Source organism: Rhinoderma darwinii, chromosome 3 (assembly GCF_050947455.1).
Source record: "Rhinoderma darwinii isolate aRhiDar2 chromosome 3, aRhiDar2.hap1, whole genome shotgun sequence".
In the NCBI taxonomy this organism is placed as follows: Eukaryota; Metazoa; Chordata; class Amphibia; order Anura; family Rhinodermatidae; genus Rhinoderma; species Rhinoderma darwinii.
Window position 1 is genome coordinate 220,275,442 of NC_134689.1, and position 26,265 is coordinate 220,301,706.

The 26,265-nt window shown below is 39.7% G+C and overlaps 1 protein-coding gene across 3 annotated transcripts in view; it reads right to left on the reverse strand.

The window, feature by feature from the left end:
• Positions 1-698: 698 nt before the first annotated feature.
• The window catches only part of OPTN (optineurin), a 43,625-nt gene continuing 18,058 nt past the window's right edge, over positions 699-26,265 (reverse strand). For 2 of the 3 annotated variants that reach the window (XM_075857412.1, XM_075857411.1), the window contains exons 4-14: positions 25,206-25,376; positions 20,944-21,020; positions 19,164-19,298; positions 17,666-17,771; positions 16,811-16,926; positions 15,627-15,776; positions 15,344-15,416; positions 7,656-7,814; positions 5,323-5,456; positions 1,736-1,818; positions 699-833 (exon numbers count right to left, since the gene is read on the reverse strand). In XM_075857412.1, the coding sequence (XP_075713527.1) occupies positions 721-833; positions 1,736-1,818; positions 5,323-5,456; positions 7,656-7,814; positions 15,344-15,416; positions 15,627-15,776; positions 16,811-16,926; positions 17,666-17,771; positions 19,164-19,298; positions 20,944-21,020; positions 25,206-25,376 (1,317 nt within the window). In that variant the 3' untranslated portion in view covers positions 699-720. Of the gene's footprint in view, positions 834-1,735; positions 1,819-3,471; positions 3,671-5,322; positions 5,457-7,655; positions 7,815-15,343; positions 15,417-15,626; positions 15,777-16,810; positions 16,927-17,665; positions 17,772-19,163; positions 19,299-20,943; positions 21,021-25,205; positions 25,377-26,265 lie in introns of those variants that run through there. The other variant, XM_075857413.1, reaches the window with a different exon arrangement.

Here is a 26,265-nt window from a genome sequence, read left to right on the forward strand (position 1 = left end):
GATATCATTACGTCTTACCACACGAACAGCCCCTCATGTACTATAAAGACGAAATCTGCAAACTATATTTGGGCTTTGTGCAAGGGATTGTTTGGTTTACTGGAAAAGCCTTAGAAGCATTTCTACTATGTGTATTTTTGCATTACAAAGTGAATGCATGTGGTTTAAATAAAAGGAGAGACCAGATATCCCCCAAGATTGTGTGCTTGCTCGGGGAATCCCATGGCTAGTGCTATATGCATTTCTGGGCAGGCTTTGTTCACATATTTCCCTGACTCGCAGAAGAAGCCGGCCTTGGAGCAAGCACAAAAAAAACAGAAATTAAACTTGTTTCCATAGTAAAAATAAATCCCAAACCTGCAGACATAATGTCTTTGTAACGAGCGCTGGTTTGTAAGATGCCTTTTTGACTTTTAGCCTTCTAGCATCTTTACTACTTCCAGTGATCGAGCACATAGGCTTTTGTCTTTTCATGTAAATTTTTGTCTGCTTCCAGTAAGTTATTTATACAATGTTTTTTCCTATGGTAACAAGCCTGTCGGGTAATAATCTAAATCAGTGCATATACATATATATATGTCAAGCTCCCATTAAACAAAGAACTATATAGTGACAATTCAGTTCAGTTCGGTGCAGTTTAAGAACCATTGAATAATCTCATGAGAAAAAGCTAAGCTGTTCAAAGTAAAGAATTAACGTTGCAGATACAAGTGAATGAATTTATGTGATACAGTCCATCACGTGAATTTGCAGGGTATCCATGTCAGGCACCGACAGTTGACACTTAGGACAGGTGTGTACTATAAGGTTGTGCTGCTCCATGTTCTCTGCACCTAAAAGTAAAAAAAAAATATATATATATATTCTTACAGATAAAGTATGCAAATCAATATACGAACTGTAGACTACTTCCAAATAAATATATATTATAAATGTTAAGACATTGTCGCATGTTGCTAAACAGTGTTTTTTCTTGACTAAGTTTGTGTGAAAATATGAAACTCATGTTAGTTTATATGTATAAAATACAGGCTGTAAGTCAGGATAAGGGCCTGTTCACATCAGCGTTTTCTTTCCATTGAGGAGTTCCGTCGGGGGAACCTCTCAATGGAAAGGCAAACGGAAACCTTACCACCATTGATCTCAATGGTGACGGAAACTTTGCTAATGGTTTCCGTTTGTGAGAGGGTTCTGTGTTTTTTTTTATCTTTTTATGTTCATTATTTATATTGTAAACTATAACATGGTATTAAATAGTAAATAAATACGTTAACTGGTTTGGGTTTACATGTGGCCAACCATGGGTGAGAATACAATAAAACAAGGTGAGGCTTGCTGTCACATGGAAAAAGCCTTAGAGGAAAGCAAATTAAAGGGGTTGTCTCACTAGAGACATCTGCTTTAAGAACGGACCCGCTACACCACCATTGGCAAAGATCTGATGAATGGCTGTCCCTGTAATACATAGATGGCTCAAGTCTGCCAGAATGGCTATCTGTTCTGGCTCATAAAGGGGAAGTCCTGACCATCTTCATGAGACATGTCTTACTGAGACCTTAAGTCAATAAAGCTAAAGGATTATTGATGTAAAGCCCGTCATTTCAATTTCCATTTTATTAAATTAAATTTCGCAATATGATTCACAACTGAATGAATGTATTTTTAGATTATACATTTTTTTTGTTTATTTTAACTGAACAAAATAGGCAAAACAGTTGTAGCAGTGAGATTGTACCTCTGGACACAAGAGTAGGGCTTTTACTACCATCTTCAGATCTCATGGAGCCATGCCGCCTCTGAAGCTGTTCTATGGACTGCCTAAAGAGAAAGGCATATATTAATCAATCAGTACAAATGACTACTTTGTATATTTTTTCCAGAACAGACCTCACAACATTTTGTGCAGATTAATTTCTTTATATATCTTTATAGCAGTAGGAGCTTTCATTTTCCAAAATGTAATGATTAAATTCTGGCTGACTGCACCACTACTAGGGGGATATTATGAGCTTACTGCATTCACAACACCCCGAAAGCGTCCTGTGGTATCTGGCACCAAGACGTTACCAGCAGATCCTTTAAATTCTGTAAGTTGCGAGGTCGGGCCTCTATGGATCGATTTGTTTTTCCATCACATCCCACAGATGCTCAATCGGATTAATATCTGGGGGATTGGAGGCCAGGTCAACACCTTGAACTCTTTTCCATTGTAGGTGCTATCAGCGGTGAACAGGGGTCAGCATGGGCAGTCTTTGGCTAAGCATCCCCAAACGCAGCAAGTTGCAATGCTTTGTGTGTTCTGACACCTTTCTATTACAACCAACATTAACTTTTTCAGCAATTTGTGCTACAGTAGCTCTTGTGTGAGATTGGACCAGACAGGGAAAGTCCTCACTCCTCCCGGGCATCAATGAGCCTTGGGCACCCATGACCCTGTCGCCAATTCACCCGTTGTCCTTCCTTGGACCACTTTTGGTAGGTGCTAACCACTGCATACTGGGAACTCCCCATAAGACCTACCGTTCTGCTCTTTTTTCCAACTTCCAAAACAAACTTCAAGAACGGACTGTTCACCTGCGGCCTTATATATTCCACCCTTTGTCAGGTGCCAAGTGATAGTCAATGTTACTTACTTTAACGTTCTGTTTCTCCTAACAAAGCCCCAAAGTCTATCATGGATGTAAGCCTATTAGACAGGGTCTAAAATAAAGCATAATACACTGCAATACAAAAGTATAGCAGTGTATTATTGAAACATTAATTGCATTTTCAAGTCCCATAGTGGGACCAAAAAAAAATAAAAAATAGTTAGAAAATCCTAAGTAAAAATAAATAAAGAAGATCTGACCCCACAAGAAATGCCCTATTATGGAAAAAAAAAAAAGTTACACATAGATGGTAATGTTGCATCTATAACAATCTGAAATATAATATTATCATGGAATTTATAATGCAGGGTGAACGCTCTATTATTTAAAAAAAAAAAAAAAAAGCACAAATTTATGTTTTACTCTAATCTTGCCTCCCAAAAAAATGGATAAAAAGTTATCATAAAACCGTATGTACTCCTAAAAGGTGCTAATAAAAACTTAAACTTGTCCTGCAAAAAACAAGCCCTTACATAGCTCATGTGAATAGAAAAATACAAAATGTTGTGTCTCTCGGTATGTGGCAACGTAAAAACAAATTATTTAAAAAAAAAAAAAAAAAAGAAAGCGGTCCCCTGGTCGAGGGGAAGTCTGGTTGCAGCAAACCCGTTGGAACAACTACACAGATATACGTACACCGGAGTTGTGGTCTCAAGCACAACCCAATAAGGTGAGTAAGGGCATGACCACACGTGGCGGATTTCCTCCGCAACTGTCCGCATCAATGCCACACCTAATCCGGGTTGCGGATTACGGCTGCGGATCTGCACAAAATGTGCAGAAAATTGATGCGGACTAGCTGCTGCGGACTGCGGGAAAAGTGCTTCCCTTCTCCCTATCAGTACAGGATAGAGAGAAGGGACAGCACTTTCCCTAGTGAAAGTAAACTAATTTCATACTTACCGGCCGTTGTCTTGGTGACGCGTCCCTCTTTCGGCATCCAGCCCGACCTCCCTGGATGACGCGCCAGTCCATGTGACCGCTGCAGCCTGTGCTTGGCCTGTGATTGGCTGCAGCCGTCACTGGAGACAGAAGCAGGGAGTTCTCGGTAAGTACGAACTTCATTTTTTTTTACAGATACATGTATATTGGGATCGGTAGTCACTGTCCCGGGTGCAGAAACAGTTACTGCCGATCGCTTAACTCTTTCAGCACCCTGGACAGTGACTATTTACTGACGTCTCCTAGCAACGCTCCCGTCATTACGGGAGCCCCATTGACTTCCTCAGTCTGGCTGTAGACCTAGAAATACATAGGTCCAGCCAGAATGAAGAAATGTCAAGTTAAAAAAGCAAGACGCATCCGCAGCACACATGACATGTGCATGACAGCTGCGGACTTCATTGCGGAACTTTGAATCTCCATTGAAGTCAATGGAGAAATTCCGCCATGAGTCCGCCACTGCTCCGCAACAGACAGAGCATGCTGCGGACACCAAATTCCGCTCCGCAGCCTATGCTCCGCAGCGGAATTTTACGCCTCGTCTAAACGAACACTGCTAAATTAAAGTGTAAGTCAATGGACAAACGGCTCCGCTGCGGATTAACGCTGCGGAGTGTCCGCAGCGGAATTTAAGTGAAATTCCGCCACGTGTGAACCCAGCCTAAAGCTACTACCACCTTACACCTACAAATACCCTAAACCAAACCGTGTTGCCCTATAAAGCAAAGTATTTCTTCTTTTTTTTCTCTATTGCTTAACAATGTGCAGATGAAAGCAGCTCTGAATAACCAGTAGCGAGGAAGGGACAGAAGGAGCAGTGGCCATTGGCCTAAACCATGCTCTTAAATAGAGATTCATGTAAGTAGTTCCATCCTTACAGACACGGCTGCATCCAGGATGACTGCTTCCTCCGTCTCCTCCTAACCGGCTTATCAGAACCTCAGTGGCAACATGTTATCACATGTATATTTATGAGCATTATTAACAGTCTAGTTTGCATAGGGGGTTGGATTTTGGAGGTCTGCTGTAGATGTGTCCGGGGGTAGTAACTCACATAGATGTTTGAAGGAATCTCTGGGGTAAGGTATAGCTCTGTGTTTACATACGCCAAGTTACCCTCTGACAAATGGGGAGCGAATGGTTTTCTGACAATTAATGTATCTGCATATGTGTCTGCCCTGCGTGGCGAATACTTCCTGTGTCATTGCTATGGTCCTTTCCTTCTTGTTCTCTCTGGCTGCTTGGTTGAGTAGAAAGGGTGGGGGTGTTTACTTTTGTGTATGTTACTGTATTTGTTGAAAATGCACAATAAAAAGTATTTGATTTAAAAAAAACAACAAAAAAAAACGGTCTAGTTTAAAACCCCCTTTAAATCATATAAACCTGCATTTGTGTAACATGTCAGTTAAGTATTACAAAGGGATTTGGTCTGAAACAATGTTCTCAAATATATACACACATGTATTCTTTTTTTAGGCAACTACTTACAGGACTATATCAGAATCTAAGAATATATGGAATACGCAACATTTGTTATTCTGGCTTTCCTTACATAAATCTATGCTCAAGGTGCTCAGCCATCAACTATACAAAATGACTGTTCAAATGGTTTGATTCACTGGTGGCGGTTTTAGTATTATAAAATGAAATATAATTGCGGAAATAAAATTAACAAAAAACAAAACCCTAACAAATTATGAAAGGATTATTTATCTAAACAAACAATATATACCTTCCTCGTTCCTCCCTCAGCTTTTCATTCTCTTGAATCACATAGGCCAAGCGTGCTGCCACCTGCTCCTTCTCTTGGTGAATGTTTTGTCTGGCCTCTCTCTCCGCATGAAAATCAGAACAGTAAATATCAATCTGGGCATAATAAAGAAAAAACAAAAAGAATAAATCCATGAACAGAGCAATAATGAAGTTAAAATGAGCTTTATAAAGATTCAATAATTGAACAGAGTGCTTTCAAGTGCTTTAGGCCATGTTTACACGGTCAGGATTCTATCAGGATTTAGACGTGGATTCCGCACCTAAATCCTGCCAGAATCCGTTCCGCTGGTAATTCATGTGAATGGGGTATTTCATACCCCATTCACAAGCCCATAACTGTGCAGAATAATGAACAGGCTGCAAATTTTAAAATGTGCAGCATGTCCAAGGTGGAAAAAACCCTTTAATGATTGCTAGTTCATTCATTCATTTCTGATCATGGAAAGGCAAACAGAAACCTCAGCTTACGTTTCACTCACCATTGAACTCAAAGGTAACAGTAACCTAGCTAATGGTTTCCATCTGTCACCAGCATGACATGGTTCCGTTAGTTTCAACGGAATCAATAGCGCAGTCGACTATTGGTTCCGTCAAGAACAACGGAACCCTGTGACAATGGTGACAGATGGAAACCATTAGCTAGGTTACCGTCACCTTTGAGTTCAATGGTGAGTGAAACGTAAACTGAGGTTTCTGTTTGCCTTTCTGCTGAGGGGTTAATCCGACGGAAACCTCCGATGGAGCCCCTCAACGGAAGGGCAACGGTGATGTGAACAGGCCCTAAAAAAAAAAGGAGAGGGCTTATTTTTCTTTACTGTTATCACTTGCTATCTCTCTCCCTCTACCTGCCAGTCAGTAGGTATCTGTGAAAATGCAAACCTCAGACTACTTTGTCTCATGCCCTGCTATAAAACTACTGAAATATACCACTACTGGGTATGATACAGAGGAGTTTGAGCTTGGCATATCGGCATTTGTCAGAGCTGATGCAAGCCGACAGGGACTGAAATAAAAAGTATGTTCACACCGAGTTGTTTTAATAGCTGAAAAAAACGGTCGCTGATTCTGCCACAAAAATCCGCTGGTTTTCCAGGCCGATTTTGAAGGCAGATTTTCAAATGCAAGCCGTTGTGAACACTGTTTTTGGCACTTTTCAGTGCAAAAAACAGCGCCCAAACTAGTTGGTGCTGTTCTTTCAATTTCCTGTTGCTTTAATGGGAATTTATGTCATGAAATCCGCATCAAGTTAGGACAGGTTTTTTTCCAGTGGTGCTGGATTACTTTCAGCAAGCTCAAAAATCAGCGCCGATTCCCATTGTAAGCAATAGAAAAAAAGGCAAGCATTTCCAGCGTGGATTCTGATACTGAATCAGCGTGCAAAATACGTTGTGTGAACACAACCTAAGGCCTCAAGGCACACAACCGTTTTTTACTGTCCGCAAATACGGATCTGTAATCATCCGCAGATCTGGCACGGAGTCCCCAAATATGGTCCGTAGTGCATCCATAATTACGGATCCGCAAAAAAAAAAAAAAAAAAAAAGGGAGGCTACAAATTATGTCACCAACATGTCTCAACCCCTTGAGGCGCCATTTTCTCGGGGGAATCCACGGCTGTCGCATAGCAATACTTCGGCAATTACGGACGGCTACAGATGCACATCCGTAGTTATCCACAATTTTGCAAGCGCCCATACACTTCTATGGGCAAGTCCGTGCCACAAATACGGACAGGAATAGGACATGTTCTATATTTTGTGGATCATTTCTATGGGCTGGACACACATCTGGAAATATATACGGAAAGGTGTCTGTGGCCAATAGAAATGAATGGGTCCGCAGATTATATGTAATTACGGATTCGTAATTACTGATAAAAACTACGGTTGTGTGCATGGGGTCTTAAAGACTAGGCACAAAGAAACTAAATCTGTTTTTTTTTATCTTTTTTTTCTAGACATGAGAGTATTTTGTGGTAAGCACCACAGCATTAGAGAGACTGGGGTACGTGCTGTGATGTTTGCTGCCAGAGTCTGCATATCATATACACAGAAAAGCGACAGGATACAAAGTTATCTCCGAGTCCTGTCACATAAAACGCCCGTCCATGGCACGCACTGAGATTCTATGGATGAGTTTAAAGGGAGAAGTGGTGGAAGGATCACTAAGGTCACATGAGGCATGAAAGACTTAAAAATAAATAAAAAATAACCATTTTTATTTTATTTTTTGCATGAAACGGTCACAAATACCATTTAATATTTTTAACAGAATGTAGTGAACTGGACTCACCTGAGCTCGAAGAACGTCAATAGTCTCTGAATCTGGCTGGTATTTTGCAGCCGCCTCTTTAATTTCATCAATCTCAAACTGCTTCTTAGCCAATGCTTTCTCACAGGTATTAAGTTTTTCCTGCATCTCAAGCAACTGCATTTTCGGCACCTTTTCAGACTGAAGATAAAATAGTGGAGGTAAAGAAGGATCATAGTGAAAAATTGGAAAACAGCAAAACAAAACAATCAAACAAACAAAATATATTCCTTACATTTTCCATGGTGATAAAATGAGAACAATCTTAAAGTTTACCTGTCATTTCATCAAAAACCATAGCAAGAGCATAGGCTTGTAGCACTTGTACACTAAAACTATTGTAACTTGTTTTGTATCTCCTAACTGTCCTATATAGCCAGAAAATGAGCGGATTTTGTTGCTCTCCTTTTTGGCATCCACTCTTTTAGGGGCGTGTACTTTCCCTCAGCCTTCTGCCAGCACTGTCCGTGCTGAAACTTCCTTTCCCTTACTTCCCAGGATGCATAGCGTCTCCCTTGGAGAGCACGCTCCAGCTGTAAAACCCCTCCTCTCCGTTATAGCTGCATGTCTTATGAGTGAGAGGGGAGCTGCAATGCCCACAAGGACACGCCCCCACTTCCTGTAATCCGAAACGGACAGCAAGGTATACAGAAGGGAGACACCTAATGGCCGGGACTTTATAGCGATTTTGCAATAGGAAAACATCATTTTTGGTCAATTAAGTATATTGCATTTTCGTTTATAGTTACATCGCCCATAATATGGGAAGAAGTTTTCAGAAATGACAGAGACCATTTAAATCAGAAGTGTCATGAGAATATGCTGCCTTATTTAAGGGGAGTATATTATACTAACAGGTCCTCTGTACTATTATACCAAACGGAATAGATGAGGAAGAATACAGTGGACTCCGTTATGAATCTGCTGTATTCATGAGCCCGGCACTCCACTGCTTCTTCACCAATGATTCACGGCCGCTGTGTGTACAGGCAGATACATCAATCATTGATGAAGGAGAAAATTGAGAGAATGCAGCGGAATACATGAGTCTGCTATATTCTTAAATCAGACAACTTTTTATTTAATTACAACTCGACACCAGATAATACAGCTGATACATACAATAAAGAATTTCCAATAATACAGAATATTCTCATGTCATACATTCAAACTTATTGTATTACATAGACTTTGTAATCCTTATATCTATGTAAAATGCCAATCCCGTCCATTAAGTCACATTTAGGAACCTTCAGAACATTCCCGATGTATCAGTATAATTAGACCTCGTGACACAGCTGTATGTATCCGTACACAACCATCCATGAACACCTGTCCCCCACCCCCCAAATCAAACCAACCTTCCCAACCACAGTACTTAATACCCTCCCATTCTGTCTGAACCGACTATCTTGCCACATTATATTCCAGAGAGTATCATTAGAGGACCTTATTAGATCCCGTCCGGTCCAACCAAGCCATGACTCTGCAGCCATTTTCCCCATTGTTTGTCATATTTGTGCAACGCCCCACGTTTAAGATCTATCCGTTTTTCTAGAGATATAGTATGATTACTTACCAGCTCAGTTAAAGAGGCTGTCACCAGATTATAAGTGCCCTGTCTCCTACATAAGGAGATGGGCGCTGTAATGTAGGTGACAGCAATGCTTTTTATTTAGAAAAACGACCACTTTATGAGCGATTTTTAGCTTTATGCTAATTAGTTTCTTAATGCCCAAGTGGGCGTATTTTTACTTTAGACCAAGTGGGCGTTGTACAGAGGAGTGTATAACGCTGACCAATCAGTGACCAATCAGCGTCATGCACTTCTCTCCATTCATTTACACAGCACATAGCGATGTATCTATATCGCTATGTGCAGCCACATAAACACACTATAACGTTACTGTAGTGTCCTGATAATGAATACATATTACCTCCAGCCAGGACGTGATATGTATTCAGAATCCTGACACTTCTGAATCTTTTCTGTGGGATTTCCAGCAAGGCAAACGTAATCTTGTTTTAAATGACAGTTTACAGTGTAATCTCGCGAGATTACCTTTGCCCTGCTGGAAATCTCACAGAAAAGATTCAGAAGTGTCAGGATTCTGAATAAACATCACGTCCTGGCTGGAGGTAATGTATATTCATTGTCAGGACACTGCAGTAACATTATAGTGTGTTTATGTGGCTGCACATAGCGATATAGCTATATCGCTAGGGCAGTGTAAATGAATGGAGAGAAGTGTATGACGCTGATTGGTCAGCGTCATACACTGCTCTGTACAACGCCCACTTGGTCTAAATTAAAAACACTTGGGCATTAAGAAACTAATTAGCATAAATAATTAAATTTAAAAAAAAAAAAATCAAAAAAAAAAAAAATCGCTCCTAACGTGGTAAAAATAGATAGTTTTTCTAAATAAAAAGCACTGCTGTCACCTACATTATAGCGCCGATCTCCCTATGTAGGAGACAGGGCACTTATAATGTGGTGAGAGTGTCTCTTTAAGCCAGGAGGATCCCTTTGTAACCAATATTTTGCAATCAGCTTTCTTGCATGATATAGCACCTTTTTAAGCCCAATCACCCCCCTCCCCCCATGCAACCCAGAATCTAGCGGGAGATCCCTCCCATACACCCTAGTAAGCATACCCCCAACACCCATTTAGAGCTGAGAAATCCCAAAACATATGTTTTAAGTCAGCCTCGTCAGTTTAACATCTAGGGCACTCCGCTGATGACCTAATCCGCATTTTCCATAACACCTTGGGCGTCCTGTACACCCTATGTAACAAAAATAGTTGCGATTTTCTATGCGCTATACTAATGGATATCTTATTTACAGACTCCAGTATTTCTCCCCATTCCTCAGTAGTAAGGGGGCCTACATCACATTCCCATTTACATTTTATCTCTGCCATAGGATCTCCCAATAGTTTAGAGAGTAAGGTGCTATAAACCAAAGGTATAATAACCCTTCGTGCCCTCAGCTCCCAGAACATGTTCCACAACACCCAAGGTAGAGCAGCTCAAGTCGATCGTCCTAGCCTGTGTTTGAGCTGCATGTCGCAGCTGTAGGTATTGATAAAATAATCTATTAGGAAGATCGAAACCCTCCTGCAATTGAGAAAACGACTAGAAAATCCCACCTTCATATAGTTGGCAAACCAATCTAACCCCTTTTTGCTCCCACTCCTGAAAGCCTTCCAGGGTAGCGAATTCCCAGAGATACGGGTTATTCCATATTAGCATATAATTCGAGCACCCTGTAACTCCCAACAATTTTTTGCATTCCCACCACACTTTATGTAAAAGCAATAGAGTCGGTTTACCCCCAGCCACCCTCCTCAGTTTATGGGACTCCAGTGCTTCCATCAAATCAGTTTGTTGGCCTAGATAAAATAATTTACCACTTGAATCCCACTGGTCACTGTCTTTATATCCCTTAAGGTATTGTAGTTCAGCCGCCAAATAATACACCCAAGCATTCGGTAATGCTAGTCCTCCTTGTTCTTTTGGCAATTGCAATTTTTCTAATTTTATCCTAGGGATCCCCTTTTCCATACCAAATCTCGAAACAAATTATGTATCCTCCTAAACCAATATTTAGGGAGCCACACTGGGGCGTTATGTACAACGTAAAGAATCTGAGGCATAAGAACCATTTTGATCAGATTTGCACGGCCTAGAGCCGACAGCGGAAGTCCAAGCCAAAGCTTAATCTTATCTTTCAGTCTACCCAGCAGGGGTTGCACATTCATAGCTATAAAGTCCTGTACACTTGCCGAGACACGTATTCCCAGGTATTTAAATTCCTTCACGCAACGTATAGTCACCGCTCCTATAACCAGTGGTGTAACCAGTGGTGTGATCGGTAACAGAGTTTACGTAGTCCAATTTATTTCCAATCCCGAGAATCTGCCAAAACGTTCAAGAACACGCATAACCTCAGGGAAGGAGTTTTCTACATTCCCCAGAAACAGCAATACATCATCCGCATATAGGGCTATACTTTCCTCCAACTCTCCACATTTTAAACCTTCTATGTTCGGATGTTGTCTCACCATATTAGCCAAAGGCTCTATCGCTAGAGTGAACAATGGGGAGAGTCGGCACCCGACACGTCCCCCTCCCCAGAGAAAATGATTCAGACATCATTCCATTAGCCCTTATCCTAGCAACCAGTTCATGATATAATAATTTCACCCAAGTGATAACATTTCTCCAAAATCCGAACATAGATAGCACTGCCCATAGGTACCCCCACTCTACACTATCAAACGCCTTAGCGGCATCTAAGGATAGAACAGCTCTAGAATGGGGGCCCTCAGAAGCAGCCTGGATGTTCAGGGACAGCCTACGCAAATTCACGGCCGTGGATTTTGATGGAATACATCCCGACTGATCCGGAGATGACTGAAGTCACCACTTTTGTCAGTCTACAAGCCAGAATTTTCGCTAAAATTTTTATGTGAAAAAAAAATAAAAAAAAAATACAAATCTGAGGGTACAGCTGTAGCCTTTGTAAAATATAAAGAGCTTAATAAAATCTGTAAAAATGTAATAAAATTAGCAAAAATACAAAATGAAAGGCAGGTGGCCAAGGATAGTAAAACAAATCCTAAAAAATTCTTCAAGCATATAAATGCAAAAAAGCCAAGGTCTGAACATGTAGGACCCCTAGATAATGGTAATGGGGAGTTGGTCACAGGGGATCAAGAGAGGGCAGAGTTACTAAATGGGTTCTTTAGCTCTGTATATACAACAGAAGAAAGAGCAGCTGATGTAGCTGGTGCCAGTGTTGTTAATAATATCAGTTGATATACTGAATTGGATGAATGTAGAGATGGTCCAAGCTAAATTAAATAAAATAAATGTGCACAAGGCTCCGGGACCAGATGGGTTACACCCTAGAATTCTTAAAGAGCTTAGTTCAGTTATTTCTGTCCCCCTTTTCATAATATTCAGAGAATCTCTAGTGACTGGTATAGTGCCAAGGGACTGGCGCAGGGCAAATGTGGTGCCTATTTTCAAAAAGGGCTCTAGGTCTTCCCCGGGTAATTATAGACCAGTAAGCTTAACATCCATCGTGGGGAAAATGTTTGAGGGGCTATTGAGGGACTATATACAGGATTATGTGACAATAAATAGCATTATAAGTGACAGCCAGCACGGTTTTACTAAGGACAGAAGTTGTCAAACTAACCTGATCTGTTTTTATGAAGAGGTGAGCAGAAGCCTAGACAGAGGGGCCGCTGTGGATTTAGTGTTTTTGGACTTTGCAAAGGCATTTGACACTGTCCCCCATAGACGCCTAATGGGTAAATTAAGGACTATAGGTTTAGAAAATATAGTTTGTAATTGGATTGAGAATTGGCTCAAGGACCGTATCCAGAGAGTTGTGGTCAATGATTCCTTCTCTGAATGGTCACCGGTTATAAGTGGTGTACCCCAGGGTGCTGTGCTGGGACCACTATTATTCAACTTATTTATTAATGATATAGAGGATGGGATTAATAGCACTATTTCTATTTTTGCAGATGACACCAAGCTATGTAATATAGTTCAGACTATGGAAGATGTTCATGAATTACAGGCAGATTTAAACAAACTAAGTGTTTGGGCGTCCACTTGGCAAATGAAGTTTAATGTAGATAAATGTAAAGTTATGCATCTGGGTACCAACAACCTGCATGCATCATATGTCCTAGGGGGCGCTACACTGGCGGATTCACTTGTTGAGAAGGATCTGGGTGTACTTGTAAATCATAAACTCAATAACAGCATGCAGTGTCAATCAGCTGCTTCAAAGGCCAGCAGGATATTGTCGTGTATTAAAAGAGGCATGGACTCGCGGGACAGGGATGTAATAATGCCACTTTACAAAGCATTAGTGAGGCCTCATCTAGAATATGCAGTTCAGTTCTGGGCTCCAGTTCATAGAAAGGATGCCCTGGAGTTGGAAAAAATACAAAGAAGAGCAACGAAGCTAATAAGGGGCATGGAGAATTTAAGTTATGAGGAAAGATTGAAAGAATTAAACCTATTTAGCCTTGAAAAAAGACGACTAAGGGTGGACATGATTAACTTATATAAATATATTAATGGCACATACAAAAAATATGGTGATATCCTGTTCCTTGTAAAACCCGCTCAAAAAACAAGGGGGCACTCCCTCCGTCTGGAGAAAAAAAGGTTCAAGCTGCAGAGGCGACAAGCCTTCTTTACTGTAAGAACGGTGAATTTATGGAATAGCCTACCGCAGGAGCTGGTCACAGCAGGGACAGTAGATGGCTTTAAAAAAGGGTTAGATAATTTCCTAGAACAAAAAAATATTAGCTCCTATGTGTAGAAATTTTTCCTTCCCTTTTCCCTTCCCTTGGTTGAACTTGATGGACATGTGTCTTTTTTCAGCCGTACTAACTATGTAACTATGTTAACAGGGAGATTGGTCTATAAGAGTCAGGTCGCGCCAGATCCTTCCCTTCTTTAGGAAGAACCACTATTGCAGCTTCATACATCGTCTATGGCAAATGTCCAGAGTCTGCTATATTCTAATCATAACTATGAGTCTGCTGTATTCTTTCTTAGCAGCTATTATACAAACGGAACAATATTTTTTTGTGCCACTTCGTATAAGTATAGCTCAGTGTATCGGTCATGATATCATGCTGCCCTTTGAAAGGCAGCATATGAACAGGACGACAGGTCTGCTTTAAAGAGGCTTTGTCACCACATTATAAGTGCCATATCTAGTGAGATCACTCTATGAATGACAGCAGTAGCGTGATCTCGCGAGATCACGCTGTGCAGCGATTAAGTCAGACACAAACTTTACCGAAGTGTCAGGAGTGTGAATAGACATCACGTCCTGGCTGGAGGTGATGTCTATTCACGGTCAAGACACTTCAGTAAAGTTAATGTGGGTGTATGTGACAGCACAGCATGATCTCGCTAGATCACGCTGTGCGGAGTATAAATGGACATGAATGGAGAGAAGTGTATGACGCTCTTTACAACGCGCACTTGGTCAAAAGTTAAAACACGCCCAGATGTCTATTAAGAAAGTCATTAGAATAAATCTAAAATTGCTCATAACTTGCTCAAAAATGATCGTTTTTCAAAATAAAAAACAGTGTTGTTATCTACATTACAGCGCCGATCAGATTATGTAGGAGATAGGCCACTTATAATGTGGTGACAGAGCCTCTTTAAGCATTATTCTGTGATCTCATCCTGCAAGTCTACATTACATTGATACACAGCCTGAAACTGTTAATTTGGACTCATCTCATGAGGTTTTGAATCTTTACTAGTTTCCACAATTTACGACGTATGCGTGTTGGCACATTATCCTTCTACCTGGGTGGTTTTCCTCTAGGTACTTAGGTTTCCTCTCACACACACCAAAAACATACTGGTAGGTTCGATTGACATATCGTGTTTTAGGAGATAAGATTAACTATATTTGTGTATGGTGTGGCAGATGATGGTGGTGCTGTACATATAATAGGAAATAAATAAAAAGTTATATCCAATAAACTTGTCTTATTCTTATTCTGTCGAATTCGGTCATGTAGCTCACTAAAAAACTTTATTTAAAAGATAATTGTTGAAGCATTTAGTTAATTATCAATATCACCCCCCATCTAAAATATACTCACCTCAGCCTCTCTTAACGACTGATAGTCAACCTTCTGCTTGTCCAATGCTTCCTCCAGGTCAGATATCAGTTTCCTATAAATAATAAAAAGATAGATGTAGCAATTAGCAAAAACAACTTGTATATACATATAAATATTAGACTTAGCAATACTGTGCTTTGATCCCAATCTTCTTTGTGTGTCTGAAGCAATGTTGGCTACAATTATAGAATAGAATAGGAAACATGCGGAATACAGACAACTGTACAGTCACCCTACACTCTCATCCTCTGTGCGCACTCACTGCTGTTGCTCTGTTTTGCTCTGCTCCATTTTCATCTCCGACTGCAGGCTTTCCACTTGAAGCTCCAACTTGTGCACAGAAAATAAAAGCGTTTGTCGCTCATCCAGATCCACCTGATTATCTGATAGTTTCTTATCTAGAGAGAAGCATCTAGAACCAAGAATAAAAAAAAAAGGGAAACAATTATAAAACAAGAAATAAATAACAGGTTTAACATATTACCGATTAAGAGATTGTATTCTTACATGTTAGGGTCAGTTCACACAGAGTTTTTATGACACGTTTTTGGACGCGGAAACCGCGTCAATGGGAGGTGGAGGAGTTTTTTTCCCGCGAGCGGAAAAAACGGCTCACGGGAAAAAGAAGGGACATGCCCTATCTTGGGCCGTTTATGTCTCTGACCTCCCATGGACATCAATGGGAGGCAGAGAAAGCGTATTTTGCGGCATTCTTTGCCCGCGGCGCTCAATGGCCGCGGGTGAAAAACGCAGCGAAAATTGGTGTGCAGGCAGAGCAAAATCTGCCTCAAAATTCCACATGGAATTTTGAGGCAGATTTTCTGCCTGCAAAAAAACTCTGTGTGAACCCAGCCTTAGGCTATGTTCACACGGGGTATTTTGCCGAGTTTTTTGACGCGGAAACCGCGTCGCAAAACTCGGCAGAAACGGCCCGAGAACGCCTCCCATTGATTTCAATGGGAGGCGTCGGCGTCTTTTTCCCGCGAGCAGTAAAACTGCCTCGCGGGAAAAAGAAGCGACATGCCCTATCTTCGGGCGCTTCCGCCTCCGACCTCCCATTGACTTCAATGGGAGGCAGGAGAAAGCGTATTTCTCGCTGTTTTATGCCCGCGGGCAAAAAACGGCGCGATAATTGCCGCGAAAATCGGCGTGCAGGGAGAGGAATATCTGCCTCAAAGTTCCAAACGGAATTTTGAGGCAGATATTCCTCCCCCAAAATACTCCGTGTGAGCATAGCCTTAGGGTTCACCTACAGTATCTGCTCAATGCAAAAACAGTTTCAATTGTATCTAGTATGTGTTTGTGGTTTGTTGTTTACCACACTGCACAGCATCATAATGATGTAAAAGCCTTAAAAATGAAGACGCAAACTGGAAAATATGTACAACAGGACTTGCATTTTTAAAGCAATTTACAAAACTTCAGTGGGAATGAATCACTTATTACCGGTCCTGCATCTTGTTTTTTATTAGTTGGGCTTCGTTTAACTTCTCACTTGTTTCATAAAGTTCTTTATTCAGCGTCTCAATCTTGTCTTTCAGGATTTCCACTTCCAAAGATATCTGTAAAATAAACTCACTTTCAGTAATGTCTCTATGTATGTGTGTGAACGAGTATCAGAACTATTCTATTTTCTAAATCAGAGAACAGGTTGCAATTTGGAAATGTGTCATTACCCATAACACCACAGTGCAATTCATGGGATCGCTAACTGAGAACTTTAATAAAATCTTGCCCTACAACCATGTATGAATGGCTTTCAGAGTTCAGAGTAGGGAGCAGTGGATAGACTTCTAATGGCGGCAGGACATTGCCACGAGAAGGGACTATTTCATTGTTAAACAGTCCATACCAGGAGTGAAAATAAGAGGTACATAGTTTCATAGCGTGAGTGTACTAGCCAACTGGTCTGGATGAAGAAACAGTTATGGTTCTTAGGCTGGGTTCACATGACCATGTTACGTCAGTAATTGACGGACATATTTCGGCCACAGGTCCCGGACCGAACACAGTGCAGGGAGCCGGGCTCGTAGCATCATAGTTATGTACGACGCTAGGAGTCCCTGCCTCTCTGCAGAACTACTGTCCCGTACTGAAAACATGATTACAGCCTATGGATAGGTCATCAGCAAAAAAACAGCCCCAAACAGGACAACCACTTTAAAGAGCAATTCCTCAATATAATATCATTATAATAATACCAATGATTGTAATTTCTCCATTTATCAAATGTATTTTGACAATATTCCAAAATCCCCCCAGATTTTTGTCTTCACTAGCTTTTATATAAAATCTACTCACACGCTCTGCAAACTCTGCACCTTCCTGATCACTCTCCTCCTCAGATGGTTCTGTCTCCGTTTCTTTGTCGGATGATTCAGATGATTTCTTTTCCAGTTGTGACAATCTACAGGTAAACAGATGTTTATGATGTATAGTTATCTATTTCGTTCTATGTAAATTATCCAATTGAGACAAATTCTCTCATGTTCACATTTAGCGCATTGGTTCAAATTACCCACATTATTTCCAACACATATAGTGAATTAATTTAGCATTTGTGTACATACCCACGTTCACAATGTGCTGGTTGTTAGCAACACTATGAATAGGGATAGCTCTGGGTCACTGCTTGTGTTATAAACTGTGAAATCATTAGCAGAAAGTCCAGTCTAATGAACACTCCTTGACTAATAACACCCCTTAAACATAAGGCTACATTCACACAAGCGTGACAGATTTCCGCACATAAAAAACGTGCGTAAATCTGTCCGTGTGTGTTGCGTTATTGCATCACTGTGCTTTGCGAGTGGCATGTGTTTTTTTACACACTCGCAAAGCACTTTTCTTTTTTTGAATGGAATTGATGCGCAAATCACGCACAGCCCACAGTTGTGCATCCGTGTGCTGTGCGTAGTTTCCACGTACCCATTTACTTCAATGGGCGCGTAGGGGAGTTAAAACGCACCAAGAGAGGACATGCAGTGAGTTTCACGCAACGAACACTTGAAATAAATGGGCCCGTGTGCTGTGAGCGATTTCCACGCACAGCACGTGGACGAGTTTTACGCTCGTCTGAATGAGCCCTAAGAATACCAATTTGATTACCTCATAGGAGTGAGGAACCTTGGGACTAAATTGAGATTGCATAAGATTTACTCTAGACATACTAGCAGTGAGATGGTTATGTCAAAAGAGTTTATAGACTATACTGAACTGTAAAACATATTATTGCCAGGCTCTGTTTACATCTACATTGGAGGCTCTGTTATACGCCTTCGTTGCAGATACCATATAAAAAATTTAAAAAAAATAAAAAAAAAGACCACAAATATGCTAAAACTAACATGCAGGGCAATGTTTTCCTGTTAAAAAGGACAGACACCCAAGGCAGAACCCCAACAGATCCCATTAAAGTTAGTGGGGTGCGTTAGACCCCGTTGGTATCCGTCACGTGATGGATCTGGCACTGCTGTTATTTTCGTTTTTCTGCTTCTATGACGGAACAGAAAAACAAAAATACAAACGCAGCTGTGAAAAAAATTCTTAAGATGAAAAAAGCCTGCACATCAACGACACATTCATTCTTAAAAGGGATTATCTGGCTCCCCTCATATTTATCAGCGGGAGGGGGGACTTGGCACTAGCTGCTAGTTTCCCTTGCACAGCATTACACAGCTTGCCATTAAAATCAGCGGTCCTTTACAGCAATGCAATGGTTCCCTGAGACCCCCCCCCCCCCCAATTAACTCTAAAATGTCCGATTACAGACAACCCCTTTGAGTTCCAATACACTTGCCTCTCATTTGCATTCGCTAACTCCTTTTGCAATTGTTCTACTTTTTCAGTTTCTTCCCGCAAGCTGTGAAGCAGTTTGCTCACTGCCAGTTCTTCTGATTCCATGGCATGTTTCTCATCATCTGAAGACCTTGTGCTGAAATGTACAACATTACCATTTACCTTCTTTAGTAGCAACAGAATAGATACACAATGCACAGTAACATTGCACTTAATGCAGACTCCTTCCCCTATGCTTCATTCTCATAACACAGTCATTCCAAAACCTAGTAACGACCATTTGGATACTCTAGTTATCGACCAATTTCACCCCTTAACTCTGATCTTAAAAGATTTACCAAATATGGTACCCTTCAGTCCCAGATCAGGGTTAGCGTTGTGGGGTGACAGGAGGAACAATGACACATATATGGTGAAGTTGCCCCTCCTTGAAAAGCTTTTGGGATGCAAAAAACAATGGAGGAATCGCTGTTTTTTTTCATTTCTACCCCACAAATAACTTTTCGCCGTTTCCTAGTACATTATATGACACAATAAATGGTGCTACAAAAAACTACAACTTGTCCCGCAAAAATCAAGCCCCTATATCGAAGGAAAAAAAAAAGTTAGAGCTTTTGTAAGGTGGGGAGAAAAAAACTAAAATGAAAATCTGAAAAAGGGCTGTGGCGGGAAGGGGTTAAAGATTAACTGCCAGTATAAATAATTTGCTTGAATACTTTTACTCCATATGGACCCCAGTGGACAGCTTTTGGGCTACGCAGATATGATCCTGAACTGGACTTTGGATAACTTTAAGTACTCCAGCTATAGACCAATGCAAGTTTTTTTTTTATATAGATGTTTATACTCTCCCTTCCCCCTATTTCCCATCCCCGGTCTCTTTTTCTGTGATTTCCATGACGATGATACTTTTATTAGAAATAGTGTGATTTCTCCTATTTCTGATTTCCCGCGACATATCCCATTCTGTGGGCGTTCTTTTCATCTAATGTTATACGATACTTCCTGTATTGTCAGGACTACATAGCTTTTCTATATTTTTATAAGGTTTTGTTTTCTGCTTGTACAACTTTTTATTTATTTTTTGTGAAAATGTAATAAAATAGACAATTAATAAAAAGTAATTAAAAACACAAAAAATAAATAAAAAAGGATCAAAAAAACAAAAACAAGGTAATTTTCTGTAAGGGCCTGTTCACACCAGCGTTCGTTTTCCGTTGATGGGTTCCGTCGGAGTAACCCATCAATGGAAAGGAAAATGGAAACCATAGCTTCCATTTGCATTACCATTGATTTCAATGGTGATGCTTCCGTTGCTAATGTTTTCCGTTTGTCTCCGTTCTGTAAGGGTTCTTTTTTTTTTGGCGGAATCAATAGCGTAGTCGACTGTGCTATTGATTCCGCCAAAAAAACTGAACCGTTACGGAACGGAGACAACTGGAAAACATTAGCAACGGAAGCATCACCATTGAAATCAATGGTAATGCAAATGGAAGCTACGGTTTCCATTTTCCTTTCCATTGATAGGTTACTCCGATGGAAAGCTGCGACTGAAAGCGACCGCTGATGTGAACACACCCTAAAACCACATGGTTTTGCGGCACTTTTTTTTTTTTACCTCAAGGTGAACTACCACTACGTGTAAATGAACTCTCAGATATTCTTATTTAGCTCATAAATCAAGATATATATTATATATATATATATATATTTATTTATTTTTTTTTTATTATTTATTGGAAAATTTAAGATCAAAGGACAAGTTATATACTTTATCATACCTGTATGAAATAATATCATGATTTTCCTCAACGTCATTTAGTTTGTCCTCTTTGATCTCTGCACCAATATCCTTTCCCTATAGTAGAAAAAAACAAAAAACATTAATATTTGGGGTCATTTTTGCCAAAACCAATCACAGAATAAGCAAATAATTGCTTAGTCCTTATGTACTATATAAATAATAAAAAGTGTAGGTATGGGTAAAGAGGGAAAAGTAGAGCACGGTGGGTTTAATGTCGCCTTCAATGCTTTTATTGATACCGACTAATGTAGTAGGGAAAAGATTTGTCCTGTGCAATGTCCCCTTTTATTGCCACAATTTATAATATTTTTATTATTAATAAAGTCTTTCAACCTTATTTTATTATATTATGTATTTCTTGGTTTTCAAATTCCACTGATAAGGAAGCTATTGGAAGCTTTTCTCCTTCAGTGGAAATAGAAGAGGTGGTGCTGCAAGGGTCTGTATTGGATTTATTATAAACCCTGCGTATGCACACCGCAAGGAATCGTGCTCTGTCTCAGTGAACAGCTGACTGGTCACTGAGTATATTGTTATATATATATATATTCTCTCCCAGCGTGGCCACTCGGGTCTTTAAATGATTAGCAGCCCAGGATTACCAGCTGCATCTGTAATTTAGTAGCAGCGCAGGGTTAACAGCTATCGTTGCGTTTAGACAGGCAGACAGTCTGAGTGAGCAGCTGATTGATCACCAATGCGTTTTAATTGTGTGATTTTCTCCCAGCGTTGCCACTCCAATCTATTGTTGAACAGCAGCGCTGGGATGACGGCTATCACTGTGTTTAAACAGACGTAAAGTCTCAGTGAGCAGCTAACTGCTCTCCGAGTACGTTTTCTCCCAGTGTTACTGCTCCAATCTGTGTTGAGCAGAGGTGCTGGGATGACAACTATCGCTGCGTTTAAACAGGCAGACAGCCTAGTGAGCAGCTGACTGATCACCAATGCGTTGTTATTGTAATTTTCTCCCAGCGTTGCCACTCTGATTTATTGTTGAGCAGCAGCGCAGGGATGACGGCTATCACTGTGTTTATACAGACGTAAAGTCTCAGTGAGCAGCTGACTGCTCACCGAGTATGTTTTCTCCCTGCGTTACTGCTCCAATCTGTGTTAAGCAGAGGTGCTGGGATAACAGCTTTCGCTGCATTCGGATAGACCGACAAGAATGCCCGTTAGCAGTCAACACTCTTAGGTAGTGAGACTGGAAAATTGCTAGCTGGATTATGTCTGCAATATTCAGAGTCTCAGCCGTGAGAACGGCTAAGTGGTGTGCAGTGTAATCGCCACTACACTCATTCGTTCCCGCTCTGTCATGAGCGATTCTCTAGATGCGGTAGGATTAGTTTATGTTATATTTTCATTATGCTAATCTCTCCCTCTATGTAATCTTTCCCTACTATCAGAGTTGGTATAGTCCCGACGTACGTTTCACTGAACTAAGTCAGCTTCTTCCGGGGGCGGGAGCATTTTGTTTCTGGCGTCTTTTACAGGCCAGATTTGATTGACATTATTTCTAGCCAATCAAGTTTAGAGTAACTTGTTACATTGTATCCTGTGTTTGAGGATACATTAAAGTGAACATTAGTTGTACATTGTAGCTGACTTTTATTACCAAACCATTTCATACAGGAATAACTTCAGCAGTTTTTAAGTGAATTGATCGGATTAATGAACATTTATTTCCAATCTTTAATTTATTTAGATCTAAATTTATAAACTGGGTAGAAAACGAATTAGACAGACTATTGTTTGGATAGTTATCTCTTGTCACATTTATATCCATTAGTCCATCAATATATTTTTTATTTAAAATATCATCTAAAATAATTTTATAGATAATTTTGTTTTATTGTATGTTATTTAAATTTTTATGTTATTTTATTAATTTATTGTTTTTACTTTTTATTTTTATTTTTATTTTGTTTTTATGTTTTTATATTTATTGTATTTTTATTAGGGTTTTGAATCTATAATTAAACATAGAAATTGTATATGTGTAGTGTAATATTTTCTTCTTATTTAAAATTAAAACATTAAATTAAAATTTGGATATAAATTCTCAGTTCTATAGTTTCACATTAGTTTATAAAACATTGTGAATATAGATATCACTGCTGGTTGTGTATCAATCCCATAATTATAATTATTAATCTATTCTGTCTTATTCTTCTTAATATTTTTGGTATTTTTAATATTATGAAATGTTTTATATTTTTTAAATTTTAAATTTTAATATTTTCGGGATTGTAAACTCTAATCATGTATTGTGCCATTGTTCGATACTATATAAATCAGAAGACAAAGACTGTTGGACTTATGATTATAAATTGTTACCTCATAAGATTTAGGATTATAAAATATGACCTCATAGGGTACACACGTTACGGGATTTCTGCAGCATATCCACAATGTTTCTGCAACAAAATCCGCATTTGTTATCTGAGGTTTTTGCTGCGAACTTCACTCCTACATTGAAAAGGGTGAAATCCGCTGTGAACATCCAGAACAGTATTAATGCTGTGGATTGTAAAAGCCCCAGTACGCTCTGATTTCCGTGCGCAAAATGTTGAGCAGCATGTGGCTGAATTTTCTTTTAAATTTCATCCACTTGTCTGCAACAGTTTTCCGCAAATTTAAATACAAAGACTCAACCGGTTAAGTAACGGGTTAGGTACCACTATCAAGTGTCTAAGCACCTCCACTAGATATTAAAGGCAAACTTCATATATGCTGAGAAAAACTTATTTAGAACCAAGAAGCCAAAAAGCCACAAAAGTAATGAAAAAATAAAAATTTTTATTAGGACATACAACACAAAAATTGCAAATATTAAAATTCAAGGAGATCTAAAAGAACAATGTGGGATATAACGCCAATAAATTTAGGGTGTCCAACAATGAATGTATTCCATAGCACAGTTGTACATGACAAATGACCATAATTATGTCAAGAAAGTCTCAATAATGGATAGAGCATATATAAACAGTCTATCAATATTACAACAAATGTATTTAAACACAGGCACATTTGGTACATCAGATCAATAGGTATTTAGGAGTGCCCAGGGTCAGAGAGTTGCAAACCCTGTGTTGCCAAGATAGAGGTAAATGCAAGAAAAACCGTCAAAGTCAAGTTCAACAGGCCAGAAGTAAAAAATGTGATAGATGTTCAGAATATATGTAGGTCCAAAAGGATCTACTGGAGATGCAACTGGCTTGTATAGCAGGCTTACCCATAGAAGTAAGTGTGTGTGATCCCACACTGCGGCCCAAAGTGATAGCGCCCCGACGCGCGTTTCGCCAAACTGGCTTCCTCAGGGGATAACGTGGACCTACATATATTCTGAACATCTATCACATTTTTTACTTCTGGCCTGTTGAACTTGACTTTGACGGTTTTTCTTGCATTTACCTCTATCTTGGCAACACAGGGTTTGCAACTCTCTGACCCTGGGCACTCCTAAATACCTATTGATCTGATGTACCAAATGTGCCTGTGTTTAAATACATTTGTTGTAATATTGATAGACTGTTTATATATGCTCTATCCATTATTGAGACTTTCTTGACATAATTATGGTCATTTGTCATGTACAACTGTGCTATGGAATACATTCATTGTAGGACACCCTAAATTTATTGGCGTTATATCCCACATTGTTCTTTTAGATCTCCTTGAATTTTAATATTTGCAATTTTTGTGTTGTATGTCCTAATAAAAAAATTTATTTTTATTACTTTTGTGGCTTTTTGGCTTCTTGGTTCTAAATAAGTTTTTAACAGTTTTCCGCAGCAGATTTTCTGCAAGGAAATCCACAATAAATCCTCTACGTGTGCAGGGGGCCATAAGCGGTGTTCACACAACAGATTTCTCCAATGGAAAAATCAGAAGTGTATTCTGCCAAAAATACGCGGCAGAAATCTGCTGTTTTTGTGGCGGAATAAGCAGTGGAAACTGCATCAAGGAGTGTCATATCGCTTCAGTTTTTCCAGAGGTGCTGTTTTTTATTTTGCCCACTGAATAGTTGATTAGACAGGGCGGTTTCTCATTGGCATCAATGGGAGTTTTTCTTACCGGAGGAATTTACGATGATTCCGACGCGGGAGACGCGTTGCCATCAGCTGAAAAATTTGAATGTGTGAACAAGGTCTCACACCTTTTAGTGGGTTGTGACAACCGCTTATTGATTCTCTTGAACACAAGGTTGGTTGTAAACGTTAAAAATAGAAGTCCACTTACTGCAATTCGGATTTCAACAAATGAGTCTTCGGATGTGCAACTGCCGAGTTTTAACTGCAGCTCTGATATTATCCCAAGAAGATCAGCCTTCTCAGCCTGAAGACGTAGAAGCTGTGCCTTGAGCTGCTTCATCTCTTCTTCTACATTCTCAAGAGCAGAACAGTCTGATGTCTATAGATGATTAATATACACAAAAATCATATATATTTTTCAGGTCATTAAAAAAATAAAGTCAAAAGTAACTAGATCAAGAATTGCATGTCTAAGATAGAAAAATACTTTTAAAGGCTATGTTCAGGTTTTGCAGTCATTTTTATTCATCTAATACATATAAAATGAAAAATATCCTACTGTTTTGAGTCTACAGCTCTTTTGCAGACCTATGTGTTTCCATGCCGACAGACCACACACAAATCATGTGTAGTCTGATCCTGCCGTCATATTCCCTTCCATCTGGTCACTCTTGTTGCTAATGTACATTTGACAGGTCAGCAAGAAGTAGAGTACAGATGGAAGGGTCAGCTACAATGGAGACATATTGGCCTGCATAGTAGCTGTAGTCAAACATTAGGATAATTTTATCAAGACTATTTGCAAAATTGCTCAGGCATTACAGATTTAGAATAAAAGTCAGGACACAGGCATTTTACCTTTAGGGTATGTTCATACGCAGTGTAAACACTGGACATTTTTCACAACAAATTTTATTGCGGAAGATCTGCAGCGTATTACAGTAGTAGCAGAATGCGTGACATCTGAATAAATCTCATCCCTACGCTGCAGAAAATATCTGCCTAAAAAAACGTTCATAAAATTGACCTGCGGGGAGTTTTTTTTAAATCCGCAACACGTAAATTTATGCTTCGGAAGCGCTGCTCTTGTGTTGCAGGTTTTCCCCGTTGAATTCAATGTGGAGGTAAAATCCGCAACAAATAGCAAGCGCTGTGATTTATGTGGCGGAAAATAAGCGATTCAGCAAAAATTGCAAAACACCTTTTTTTCTGGTTTAAAATTAATAAAAAGGTTAATACTTACCCCCAGGCGTTGACATAGCGATTCT